The sequence below is a fragment of the Vidua macroura genome, chromosome 1, assembly GCF_024509145.1.
Source record: "Vidua macroura isolate BioBank_ID:100142 chromosome 1, ASM2450914v1, whole genome shotgun sequence".
Lineage (NCBI taxonomy): Eukaryota > Metazoa > Chordata > Aves > Passeriformes > Viduidae > Vidua > Vidua macroura.
In genome coordinates, this window is record NC_071571.1 from 60760713 (window position 1) to 60775028 (window position 14316).

Genomic DNA, 14316 nt, shown 5'->3' on the forward strand with positions numbered 1-14316 from the left:
TTCTCCAAAGGCTTTCGCCAGGAGCATTTTCCAGTGCTTATTTCTAAACATTGGCAGGCCGGGTAACAGTTGTGTGTTGTTGTCATGATTATGATTATGATTATTATTACAACTACTACTTCCAATATTGCTACTAAGTGATTGCAAAGGAGGATTGATCCTTAAAGAAGCTGCTAACTGTGTAGCTCCCTTTCCAACTTTTATCTATATATTGGTATTCTTTTGTTTAAGGAGAGCTTTCTCTAAACAAACCTCATACAAAATCCATCACAGTAATTAGTGATGGATTCAGGCAATATAGCCATTCAAATATGGCTGTCCTCTGATCTAGAATGAGCTGATCAAACACCAGAAAGCTAATTATTTCAGACACTGTATAGTAACAACTAAGCCTAAATGTGAACATCTACAACCAAAAGAGGTATTATTTTATGCGTTGGATGACAGTCTCAGGATCTCCATGTATCAAAGTTAGTACGTATAACACATAAGCTTTCCAGAGCAATCTCACTGCCAGGACGTATTGATGTGGACCTGTGCAGCATTTCAAAATAAAAAGCAGGCTAGTGTACTTGTTCTCAAACTCAAAGAAACAGCAGTTTGCATTTGAAATATAATTTGTGAAAAAGGACATGAGGAATGCAGCAGTATAGCTTATTCTTAGATATTCAGTGCTCAACTCTGCTCTCAATGAAATAAATGATTCGTTTTGTGCTGTCTCAGGGGGACAAGGCTCCTGCCTGTACTAAGTGGGGACCTACAGCTCTATTTTGCATTTCTCCTTCCCTCAACTCCCATACCTTAAAAATAGTGAGAATACTTTTCAATGACCGATCCAAGTTCATTCACCTCATCATCCATCTGCCTTGAAATAGTTATGGACTCCTTTAGAAAAATATTTCAAATAATGCTAGGAGTTTTCTTCCTTCCAGTTCAACCTCAAACTAGACATACTACGAATCTCATCAGAGTGCTTTCCATTTAGGATAAATTATTCTGGCTTTTAAAAAAAATCAAACAAATCTCTCTCAAAGCTTCACTTCCTTGGACAGGCAGGCAAGCAAGTAACACAAACGGCATGAAAGTAAATGCTGCTTTGCCACGGGTGATGGTACTTTGCTGCACAGCATGCTGAGGCTACTAAGATGCTTCACAGAACAACAGCCTGTGGTCTCAGTCCAGCAAGTCCTACTCAAAGGAGTAGCCTTTACTCACATCTGAAACAGTGCTGAATTTAATAGCATTGAAGGAGTACAAACTAGCCATGCAAACAAGCACTTCCAAGGGTAAAACAAGAGAGACTAAAAATAACAGCTGATAAATATTTTGCAACATATACCTGTACTGGACAAATGGACATTGCCTCCGTATTTCACAAATGCAATTTCTAACATCCATTTCAGTAGTACTTACTGATATGAAAGCACTAGAGGCACTGTATTTGTTGTTGCTTTTGAAATATAAGTCCTCAGTGAATTCAAAAGGGAGTAAAGCTTAAAAGCATTCTACATGAAGGCTGGTTTTGATCCTTTGTTAAAACTCATTCACTTTATGAATGAGAGAAATCTATACCAAAATTTAATCACCAATTTAGAATATTAAAAATGTTAAATGCTAAAATTTTAATATACAAATTAATTTTTGTTTTTTAATCACTGGATTTGTCTATTGCAGGAAAACATAGAATTTTTCCACATTTATTTATGCTTTATACTTGTTTTCATTTCCCCATGTATTACAAAGTGATTGAATTTGTTAGGTAGTGAAGAACTTAATCTCTTTTCTTTAAATTTTCCTGAAGAGGAACAATCATTTTTGTTATTACAGTGAAGATGTCATACAGTAAAGATTTTCAAGGACTTTAGTGGAATTAAATGAGCACTTGCTTAATCTTACAGACATGGGTTGAATTTTGCAGTTCTTAGTTACACAAAAGGTGTTGAATGGGAGTTTTGTCAAGCAGTCAGGATCTCAGACACTAATAACCTCTCAGTTATTTTCTTTTTCTCATTAGTAGTCTAACAGCTAACAGACTAATCTGAAGCTGCTACGGGATGCAAGATGAATTACAGCACATCAAGCTTCCCCTGTGAAAACAGGTAAAAAATCTCAGGCAGCATCTCTCAGATGGTACCCAAGGTGAGCTCCTGAGCAGGTACCAGCCCACGGAGCCATGGTGGCTCCAGCAGAATTAGCACTTTGCATCACCAAGGTCTGGCCCTAAAATTAGCCCACAGAAATTCAAACAAAGGCATTTTAAGAAAGGCACTTTGGGGTGGTGATACCTGAAGCAATTCATGTGCTCTGGTGACTCAGTTAGGGGGATACAAGGGGTTGATGCCAGGAGGCTTTGCTCTGTGCCCCTATGTGTACCCGCCAAACACTTTTCAGGCAGGAGAAAGGAGGATGGTGTTGGCCTGCTTCCTAAGTGCCCAAGGAGAAGGGAGATGGCTCAAAGGGTGCCATGGGTCCTTTAGTCACCTTTGGGAAATGTGCAGAGTTGAGAAAAAAATAGTTACTTTTGATTGCACACACAGAAGATTGGTAAACCTGGCTTTAGTAGTTCTGAATTTTTATTGCCGGCATAGATCTTTCTCCTCTGTGTGAGAGGAGAGCTTCTTACATGATGTGAAGGAAAAATATAACGAATGGGTGCTTCAAAAATGTTGCTATATACTTTTGCAAAACAGACTGAAATTAAGCATCACATGCTAGTCAGGTTAAGTCTTAAAATGTATGCTGCTTGCTAAATACCCCCTTACATAGGACTAACTGCTTCCAGTCTGGAAAAAGCCCCAACCAAATACTGTGATTAATTTTTCCTCCAGAATCTTTTCGTTTTGTCCCATCTTAAATCAGTTCTAGTTCCACACAAGTAAATTAACTGAACAGAGCCTTTTCAATTATATTAAATAAGGACTGTAACAATAAAATTATCCTCTGATAATTCAGTATTTTGTTTTTCTGTTACTCTGTATCATGGAATCCTCAAATTATGTGTGATTTACTTGGGTAAAATCAAGTAAGAGGATCAACATTTCCTTAGGCTTGTACATATTTTAAATTGCTGATACCTTCCTGAAGCATTCAAACAAAACAGCCTTATAAAGGAATCCAACAAATGTGGGAGTAAAATATTTTCTGAAGCTTCTTTTTAGACTATACACAATAATACAAATGAAAGTATGAAAGAGTGTTGTATGAATTGCTATTTTTTTCTACATTCAGATATCTATAATGGAGAGTTAATTAATATTTTGTAAATGTAGTAATTTCTTTCAGGAAGATAAAAAGATACACTGAGAAGCAGTGTTGAAACTGTGAAGAAGTTTCAGGAAAAAATGCATATGTTAGCATTAGCTGAAGCTAAAATGTCTGCTAACTATAAAGACAGATGTATAAAATGCTTTCACATGCAAATCCAGCAATCATTTCGAAGTGCAACCCACAGCATTTTGTATATTTAAACAAGCATTATTATAAACAAAACTCTGAGCCTAGTGCACAGATACAGGACAATTATTTACTATTCCTATAAGCAGAATACTTTTTTCCCCCAAGTACAGATTAAATAAAGTAACAACATATACTCAAAAAAACCCATAAATTTGTTTTAAAATTATATTAATTTTGAAGCAGTAGCCTTGTAGCAATATATTGATGCTGGAGAAGAACAGTACTACTTTTTCCTTAGCTCTATCATCTCTTACAATTGACGGAGCTGTTAAAGAAAGTTTTCTTAAATTGTTAGAACACGTTTATTTTCTTGCAAATTAATTCTTTTTAACTCTTTATGATAGCTTTGAATCCCATAAAGAAAGATGAATTATCACATACTGAGCCCAAGCTGTGAAACAGGAGGAGACAAATAGAGACCCCTACTGTGTTTAACAATGTAGAAGAAATTCCAGACTGACAAGAAAAAATTTCTGTCCTTTTTCTCAGCCTACAAAAGCTGTTAGTATGGATTTGAACAGTGGAGGGCACCCTTGCTATGCAAAACCCGGTGCTGACCTGGCACATTCGGTTTGATCTATTCAGTAGCCTGAATCTCAGAATTTGTTGAGTAACAGCCACCTGTGGCACAGGCACTAACTGTACACTGGTTAAAACATTTGCAGTTTCTAATCTGTGCAGCGAAGCACTTCACTATATCAAACACTGGTGCCTTTCTCTGTGGACGCAGATGTGGAACAGATGCAAGCTTCATATATTGTTTGCAATATCTGTGCAAGATATCATATTAAGTAAGACCTGTGCTATGTTTTTCAAAGTCATGTAAACAGCTACACGGTTGGCTGTTATGGCACAGGTACAATAATTTCAGGTTGGCCAGAATTTGTGTACAAATAACGCGGATGTCTGTAGGAACTAAGTTTATTTGGAATGCATCAAGTTTTATTTGGAATCCTAAAAAAAACTCAATAAAATCGAGGTAAATGCTTCTAACACAGCTGATATGAAAAAAAAAAAAATGAAAACCAAACCAAATAAACTAGAAGAAAGAGGGAGATTCTGCATCTGATTCATAGAGATTCTGCATCGCTTTCCTTGGAAAGTGCCTAATTAACTACATCTTAAACTACACAACTCTTAACAACCTGCATGAATTAATGAATTAACCATCACTTTTTGAACAAGCACAGAAAGAAGGACAAATTTGGTTTTGGAGACTTGCAAGACAAGGAGCCGATGTGAGGACCAAATCCTGCATCTCCAAATTATCTCAAAACTGAACTTACAAATTCTGGGCTCCTTTGAGTAAAATTACTCACAACCAGGAGCAACTTGAAAGAGCAAACCTGGCACAGTTCATTGCCAGTTGTGCAGCTCAGTCATTTTGGTCTTTCACCATTCCATACACTGCAGTATTGCCCAGGACAGCAAAGCCGTAACAATCTAGACAAATCCTTTAGCTTTCATCATTTCCAGCTTCAGGGACATTAATGCACCAACAAATTCATAAATGAAAGCTATCGAATGGCACCAGGAGAAGGGGTCTCCTGAAACGCTGAATGGTGACTCGGTTTTGATTTTCTGGAACAAAAATATGGCAGCACCTGCAGGGTTAATTAAGCAGCTGAAGATGCTGGGCTCCACAAAAAAACTCCTTTTTCCTACTTTAAGGACTGTAAATACTTGTGCTGGACTAGATGAGCATTTGATAAGCTGTACAGCATGTAGCAAACTCCGAGGGATCTCTAGTTAACACTCAAATTCAGTGTTAACACTTAACAGAACAGTGGTAAGCCGTGCTGCCAAGGTCAACTGCACAGATGTACTAATTGTATTATGAGCTTGACATCTAGTGGCCACCCCTGGCAGGGCAAAGCAGGCAAAGGTTAAATCAGCAAGCCTTGTCAAAGCACTTCGAGCTACCCACCCTCAGGGAGAGGAGACCTCGGGAAGCTTTCTGGCACTCCGCGATCCCACCTTCTGGCCGGCATTCCCCGGCGGATCTCCCGCGGCCACCCGCGGTGGGACTCAGCCGCGCAGCGCCCAGCTGCGCCCGGCCCGGCCCGCGCCCGGCCCGGCGGCTGCTGCAGGGGCTCAGCAGCCTGCCCGAGCCGAGGGTGTGCCTCCCTTCCTGGCTCCGAAGTTTGGGAATATCTTCGGTGATTCTTTTGCAACCAGTGATAGCGTTCAGATTTCTGGGAGGGGGGAGTGGTGAAGCTGGGGGTGCGGGAGGAGGAACACACCACACGCACCAGTATTAGAAAGTGTCAATAAGGATTTCAGAAGGGCTTTTTGTAAAAATTTAGCTTACACTATAATAATAAATATTGTTCAAGTATGTTCACTTTTTGCACCCTAAATATAGCAAGGAAATAATAAAGCCCCCTCTGTTTAATCCTCTATCTTTTCACTTTTTAGCTCAAAATAAACAGATTTTTCAAATGTGTTGCGTTATGGTTTTCTATCACCATTACAAGCATCTATCTTTCTGGCTTTTATGGTTTTGAAGGGTATTTCCTTGATAAGAAAAAACGTTCTCTAGGTCTAACAGCGCTAGAACTGAACCAGATCCTAAAAGTACATTTTGCCCAAAATTCTCTTTTTTGAATTAATGGAGAACCTTCCCTACATTTAGTGGGAAATTTTAAGAGCGCGAAGGAAACAGAATTGACATTGATATATAAAATTCAGTATGAATGTACTGCTAGAACTAGATTTACTAGTGCTTCCTCTGGAAAAAAAAATATAGACAATTACTCTCATTTTACAAATACAATATAATAATATAAATTATTTTTATATGCTTTATTGCAGAAATTGTGTCAGTACTTAACTATTTTAATGTCATGCCTGACCTGGTTTATTATCAGCAAAAGTGATTGACTCATACCCTGGCTGCTGGATAGTCAACAGCTATGCTTGTCTATGTTGGGCAGACAACAAATCAAATGAAGTAGATATCAGGAAAATCTTCCCAGGACTCAGACTATTTTTCAGATGGCACTAATACCCTTTATTAATTAGTTTATTTTTACACTTTTTCTAGTGCCACATGTTTTTTGAATTGTAGCTTTTCCTCTATTTTAGGCAAGTAATTTTCAACAGTTAAATGTATGCATATTAATAGCTTAATTACACAGAATTTAAACAAACACCTTTCAAAATTTCCTCCCTCTCACTCTGAAAAAAGCGCCCTTAATGTCTGCCCCAGGAGATGGTAAGACTTCAAGACCAGCATCACCAGATAAAATCTGACCCAGTTTTGTCTACTTCCATTGTTATACATACATCAGCAAATTGGCCTATTGCTGTAGTTTCCTTATTATTCCAAATATTTTTCTATGGCAAACACAATTCAGTGCAGAGTATTTTTAAAATTACATAGTTTGAATGTGAAGTCTCTACTGTAATGGCAAAAGTATTTATATAAAGTTTCAATTACCATTTCTAATCAAAGGGACAATTTATAGCCATACTAATTTGGCCTTTATTTTTCAAAACAAAAAACCTTCTCTTACACTTGCCTCAGAACAAACATTTGCAAAATTCATATAAAATTTATGTTTGCTGACAGCTGCTTGTTACTTCTCAAGTTTGAAATGCAACAGTGTCTAAGCAATAGACAATAACTTCAATTTCATATGGAGGAATGTTCCCTTAAAATTTGTTTTAACACTCCCTATATGCAGATGGAGTGACCACACTTGCATGAGGCTGGCTGCTACATACTGAACTGTGTCTTTGCTGTAGCTGAGCCTGTGTGTCTGTGTACATACTCCAGAAGAATACTAAGTGCTGTCACCAAACTGCCTAAACTGCACAGCCCATTCCCACTTTACCAAGATGAAACAGATCAATTAGTTTAGACTATATTGTATGTATTGAAGAGTGGGAGAAAAAAGAGGTCCAATATTTTGAAAAATGACTGAAAAAGGCACATTAGAAAACTCTTTTTACACAGTTCACTACAAAGTATCCCTTCCACCTCAGGCTAAACAATAAAACATCTTTGCCAGAAAGTTCACATGAAGAAGTCCAAAGCACCATTTGTCAACACTCTTACCAGAAACTCACTTGCACACTCTAAGAATCACTTTTCAGCACAAAAAAAACCAAAAAAAACCAAAAAAACCCAACCAAAATTAAAAAAAAACAAACAAAACCCCCACAAACAAACAAAATACTTTCTATTATCCTACATTAAAAATACAAATGCTATGTCTATGGTTTAATTTTAAAATTAAATGGAGTTGAAGAATTTTTATTGCATCTACAATTCTGATTCATTTGTAATCTGTTGAATTAGGCAAGTGTATTAGAAATGTAATTCCAGCTATTACAATGCATTACATTTACTGAGAAACTGAGATTATTGTATTCTACAGGCAGTCATCTGAGTCCTGCTGCTGCTGCTTTTAAATGATTTCCAGCCGATCTTCTCATTTAGCAACCTTAAATTGTGAGGTTTTAACACATATTTTTGTTCACTTTTCTACACTGCAATTATTCAAGAAATATATCGTCATCAACTACTTGTTAACTTTTCAAAATTATTTAAAAATATATTTTTAGCATTTCACTTTTGATTAACAATTTCAAACAATTTCGAGTGTATATCTGTAGTTGATGACATACTAATTATCTTCAGATTTCCAACAGTTTCTCCCCACCATGATAATGTCCTGTTTGAATGCAGTTTGAATGCTGTAGCCCAAGCTGGCTATACAATTATTTGTTTAGATTCTAAAACTTTTGCGATAACATTAGCATGAAAGTTCTACTATGACCAGTCAGCCTAAAACCCAGCCTAATGTTTGTCTTCCATCCTGCACCCTAAACTTCCATGTTTTGCTCTGATGCTATGAATGTCCCTTCACTGAGAGGATTATATTTATGGGACATTAATTTTTAAATGCTTCATTTTATAAAATCTATTTTGAGGTGATATGAAAGATGATTTTATTAAATTAATACTAAAGTTCATTTGCTCAGTCTTGCATTAACTCCTTTGGACACAAGGAGCAAAATGAGTTAAAAGGCTACACATATGAAATAATACTGCTTAAACAGTTTACTTTCTTAAAATGACAAATATTCTTGTGCCGTGTGAACTATTTTTGGCCTGTTGCAAAATATACTCAGGAACCATAGCAATATCTTGATCACAGCTGTGAACAGAAACTAAGAACACTGACTTGACAAGAAGTGTTTTAATTTGCGAGACATGGAATTCTCATTATATCTGGCCTATAAAATTTCTTTCAAGTATGCCAATCATTGGGCTTCCTAATATAATGTGTAAATTATTTACATTACACTAATATGCACTATATAGCCCTCTGATCCTGTAGCCTGTCTCCACCTTGTTCACATTTCTCAAATGAAAGTGCAACCCCAAATTTAGCTTGTTAATTCTTAGCCATCAAGGGTTTCACTCTATTAATTAAAATATGTTTTAATAGAAGGAAACATAGTCCATTTTGATAACAGCTTTCTAAGGCTGAAAAGTATTTTTACATTGTTGCATTTTAGGACTGCTGTGAAAGCCGATTTTGTGCTATTCAGGGACCACAATAATAACGTTTTAAAATTCCTCACTGGGATGCAATGTAGTCCTTTTGATGGAAAGACTGTCTTTCTCATTCGGCAGAAATAAATCCATTCATTTGATCATGTAGTCATTGAGGGCAATACAAAACAAACCAAGTGTGAGAAATTCTATGTGATGAAGTAAACAAAACAAACCCCCCCCAAAAAATGGGGGAAAAAAAAAACATTTCCATGACAAAAAGATTCTTTGTCCTTAATCTACCCACCATATGCAAGCGTTTCTTTTTAGCATATCTCTTGTTCTAATCTCGGGTGACATGGCTACATAGATAAGATTCACAAAACAAAAGAAAAACCTAGTTTAACAATTTTTTTCAATTTATTAACTCACCAGGAGTGTCATAATGAAGTAGTGGGGTTTTATTTTCCTGTATTGAAATGGATTCAGAGCATGTAAAAGTTTATAATGCTAATGATAAATTCTTAGACCTAGAGCCCAACCCAACAGAGATGGGCTCAACAAATCCTGCTTTCATAATAAAATACTAATTCTTATCTGCTTGTCTATATTAATTTATTTTACATGACCACAGTTTCCAAAGGGAAAAAAAAATTTGAAAATGCACTGCTTTGCTCCTCCACTGTGACAGGAGGAAGTATTTCTCTGTGTGCCTGTTATTGTCAACACCCAAGTGGATTTTCCCGGAGCAGTGGCAGGAACCCCCTTAGCAGCTTTGGACAGTGTGGGACTTGCTCCCTGCCTCCCCAAACACCCTGGGAAGGAGTGGGAGGCTTAACAATTTGCCAGTCTGACAGATGTTTTAACCTTATGAAGTGGATTCATGCTGCCTTAAGCTTCAGGGCTGTAAAGTCCAGATACAATAGTCAAAATCCTCCTCAAGCTTCAACTTTGCTGCCTTTCTTTCCCCACAGATGCAACTTAAGAGTAATTATAGTTTTAAAGCAGGAGAAGGACTTTTTTGTTTTCCTTTTTGAAGGGGGAGAGAGAGAGAGGAGATAATATAGTGGAGCGAGGGGCCTACACAGAAAGCAGAAAACATTTGGGATCCCACTTGGTTATACAAGAATCTAAGAAATCAGTGGGCTCTATGCAAAGAGGAAAAGAAAAAACTTTCAAGTGGAAGCTCTCAACTTAGTCCAGGAGAAGAGAGCATGGGCTGTGGTGTGCCTTTGCACGCTGCAGTGCCAGGGACTACTAAGGAAATTAAGATAATAAAAAAAAAAAAAAAAAAAGAAAAAAAAAGAAAAAAGAAAAGGAAAAAGGAAGAAGAAAAACGTGCAGCCCTATTCCTGAAAAGAAAATTACAGCAAAGTGGAAATAAAGCAGGATTACAGTTCAAATCTCTCCAGCTTTGGACACTTGTTCACTAGCAGCCTGGCAGCCCAGATGCATAAAAGCAAGTGTGCGTGTGCCTGTGTGTGGGGAGGAAGCGAGGAATGGCGGATGGGCGAGAAAGTAACCCTTTCCCACTGCTTACAGCCGGCGCGACAGGGGCTGGTGGCGGTGGTGGCACTCCGTGTCACCTACCACTGATAATAATTAGAGTCGCAGCAGAACCAGGAGGCGAAGGGGGGAAGGCAGCGCAGGGGGGAAGGCTAAAAGCTGCTGTTGAATCCTCTCGAAATAATGAAACCCACTCCTCTGGCCCCGCGCACCCGAGCGGCCTTGCCCGCTCCTACCATGGTTCCCCCCCGGTCCCCCAGGGCGAACGGGAGGAGCTGCCGGGGCAGCCCTCACAGCCTGGGCGGGAGACCTGGGGCCACGGGGGCATCCCCAGGCAGCGGCCGCCGTCGGACTGCCCCGGGGCCCGGCAGCCCAACGGCCCGCGGGACCTCCCTCGGCCCCGAGCAGGGCACCCCGGCCCCGGCCGCCCTAACTTTCCAGCCGCCAGTGGGGAGAGCGGAACATGGCTTCTGTCCGCTCCGAACCTCCGCCAGGAGGGAGCAGGAGGGGGAGCAAAGGGGATACCCAATAACACAGAGAGAAGGAGCGCAGCGGAGAGGAGGAGGAGGAGGCAGGCGCTGCTCCGGGGCGCCCGTTCCGGCAGCTGCTCCAGCCCGGGTGAGTGGGGAGGGAGGGCCGAGCCCCGCCGCCAAGCCCAGCCGCGATCAAAGCGCTGGGAAGGCCGGGAGGTTGCTGCTGGGAGGGCTGGTTAGGCAGGGGGTGGGCTGCAGAAACTTGACTAAACTGTGAACTTCTCTCATCCGCTGCCTCTTCCCCCGGCTGCTCTGATTCCCATTCTCCCGCTGCAGAGTAATTGCGCTCCCATGTTCACCATCACCATAAATTCACCTATCTCCATCCGAAACACACTCACAAAAAGAGAGCGAGAAGGAGAAAGAGGCGACGGGAGCCCTTACCGTGCTCAGAAACTACCTCTGCTTGCAGCTCTTCGTCCGACTTGAGATGCTGGGGTTTCGCTTGCTTTCGACGAGACATGCTGCTAACTGAGCCGTCTTGACTCTGATTTTTGCAGAGGCATCAGAGACGTGGAGGTGGCAAGGAGGGGGGAAGGAATTAGGAACGAAAGGAGGGGGCTTGGGGACTTCAAATAACTGTTCACAAATAAAAGTCGAGTTGCAAAACAAACCAAACAAACAACAGAAAAGGCAACCAACACCTCGGGGAAAAAAAGAAAAAAAAAAAAAAAAAAGCAAGGCTAACCAGCCAGCCAAACTGGGAGTGAGTGAGTGAGTGCGCGGGTGAGCGGGTGAGCGAGCGGGGGAAGAGCGGGCGGGGTGTGCGCGGGCCGGCGGGGTGTGCGCGGGCCGGCGGGCTGGGGCGGCTGCGCGCAGCGCGCATGGGGCTCAGTAATTATGATTGTGAATAATGCATGGCGATTAATGGTGCTGGGGGCGAGCACGGATTGGCGCGGCTCCAGCGGACTCAGGCTGCATATGTAAATGAAGGACGGGGCTCCGCAATTAGCCGCTTCACTCCGCCAAATGATGCGTCTCCCCGGCACCGGCAGCGCCGCCTGCGAGAGGTACCGACCGCGTCGGTGGCGACGGCAGCGGCAGCAGCGGCGGCAGCAGCGAAGCACACACGCACCACGCAGGAGGGTATCTGTTCTGCACACACTTTACACAACATATGTGCAAGGTTCACTTGTTGGGAAAGGTCACGATCTTCGCTTTTCTGTCTGTCGTGCTTTCTTCCCCCCCGCCCCCGTCTCTCAGTTTCTTTTGCTCTGCTCTCTGCTTTTTTTTTTGGTTTTTTTTTTTTTTTTCCCCTTTTCTTTCTTCACATCATTCTGCGTCCTTTGCTCTCCCGGTCTCGCTTTCCCCAGAAGCTGAGCTGCAAAGCAACTGATTTCTGTGTGTGAGTAATTTCTTCCCAGGAGGAAAAGAAACTTTTGTGCATGCCTTTTCCTTTTCTTTTCGGTGTGCTTTCTTTTTCGGCGTTGTACTGCTCTTTCGCCTTGATCTTCACATGCTTCTCTTTAGCTCTTCCTCCATCCTGTCTCCTTTCCTGTCGCTCTTTCTGTCTCCCCTTCCCGGCTGACTTTTGTTCTCTCCGCTCTGGAAAGCGCACGCACGCACACGCAGAAGACCTTGGACAGTTTTGTCTTTCACCTCTCCTTCCTTCTTCTTTGTCTTGCAGCTTCTTTCTCCAAGCAGAGACTCCCCGTTGGTGGTGGTGGTCACTTCCTGTTGTCCATTGGTAGGAAGTTTTTTTCTTTCTCCCTCTCCCTCTCAGGTTGTAATGACTTTTTGTGACACTTCTCACCCTTCCGCCCACCCACCCCCCCCGGCTCAGCCGTGTGCCCCGTTAGCTAATGACAGCGGGCTCGCGTGTGCGCCGATGAGCAAGTCCTTGGTCTCCAGCAAATTGTATGGATCGTCTCCCAGTTTTGGGGGGTGGGGGTGGCTGTTGTTGTTGTCTTCGCCGGGTGATCCCCCCTCCCTTGCTTTGCCTCGTTCTCAGCGGCGCCGCCAGCTGCTCCCTGCGCGGCGGCTCAACCGGTCGCTTGCCTCCGCTCCGTGCCAAGGAGCGCTGCGCGCACCGCGGCCGCTCTTGATTTCGGGCAGATAAACTTTCAAGTTTGGGAGCGGAGAGGGTCACACGGCAGCTCCTCCTACTCTCCTCCTCCTCCTCCGCCTCCCGTGCCTCGCTGCCGGGGCTGCCGCCGGGGCTGCCCCCAGCCCCGCCACACGATCCGCTCCCCGCCACCACCGAGCCTCCCTCTCCGCACGCACTTTCCCAACAGCGGCTTTTCTCCCAGGCCCCCCCTTTTTTTCTAAAAGTGAGGGGGGTGGGTGGGGAGAGATTTCCCTCCCCCCCCCCATCCCCCGCTTTCCACTCTTATCGCATTTCAAGTTGCCGGGGAGCCGGGCTGAGCCTCCTCCGCCCCGTCCCGCCGACTCGCGACCCTCCCGCCCCGTCCGTCCCCCGGGGAGGCGGGCGGCCCCTCCACCGCGCAGCAGCTCCGTCTCCCCGGCCGCCGCCACAAGTTGCCGCTTCCCGTGGCCAACCCTGCCCGCCTCCCCCTCGGCCGGGGCGGGCGCGGAGTGCAGCCAGCCCGCTCCCATGGCAGCCAGCCGCCGCTAGGATGTACCCCACTGTCGCCGATTGCCGCGGCGCCGCACCGCGCAGGGGCCCGCAGTGTGCGCACTGTCCTGTCGCGCGGCTCCGCGCCGCGCTGTGCATGTGCGCTTTCGAGGCGGGGGGGGTCCTTCAGCGGCTCCTGCGGTCCCCTCTACCGTTTTGTTTTGTTTTCATTTTTTTCTTTCTTCTTTATCTCTCTCTTTTTTTTTTTTTTTTTTTTTTTCCTTTTCCTTATAGTCGCAGTCCGGCCCCGCGCGACCCCCGCCCCGTTCCGCGCTCGGCGGAGTGGCCCCGGCGCCGGCCCTCGCAAGGGCGCGGAGGCGCAGCCCACCTTGCCAGCCGCGGGAGGGAGGCGGTCAGCTCCGCGCATGGGGCCGGGGATCAGTGAAAGGGATTTCCTCCTAATACCCCCACCCCAGCCCGTGTAATCCAGCCCTAGTCCTTAAAACACACTAACCCCGGCTTCTTTGGGAGCCTTCTCTATGTAAACTTTCCCTGCTGATAGCTCCCTTTATCTCGTGAGCTCTGATACCCTGTCTCTGGGCTTTCGGTTTATTCCCCGCTTTTGTGTTGGTAGGCAAACCAAATAAAGTTAGAGGCGACAGTTTAGGCCACTCCGGATAGTTTACTGACATGTACAACATCCGCGACTTCTGTGGGGCAGGTATTCGTTAGAAACAGGAACAACCCCTAAGGGAAAGAACACTGAAACGCCAGATCAATGCTTTTTGGTATTAGAC

At 43.4% G+C, this 14316-nt stretch overlaps 1 protein-coding gene across 1 annotated transcript in view; it reads right to left on the reverse strand.

Moving 5' to 3' along the window:
- The window catches only part of SALL3 (spalt like transcription factor 3), a 20702-nt gene extending 9204 nt beyond the window's left edge, over positions 1-11498 (reverse strand). Inside the window, exon 1 of the mRNA XM_053980615.1 lies at positions 11389-11498. Coding sequence (XP_053836590.1) covers positions 11389-11467 — 79 coding nt within the window. The 5' untranslated portion in view covers positions 11468-11498. The remainder of the gene's footprint in view (positions 1-11388) is intronic.
- Between the last annotated feature and the right edge of the window lie 2818 nt (positions 11499-14316).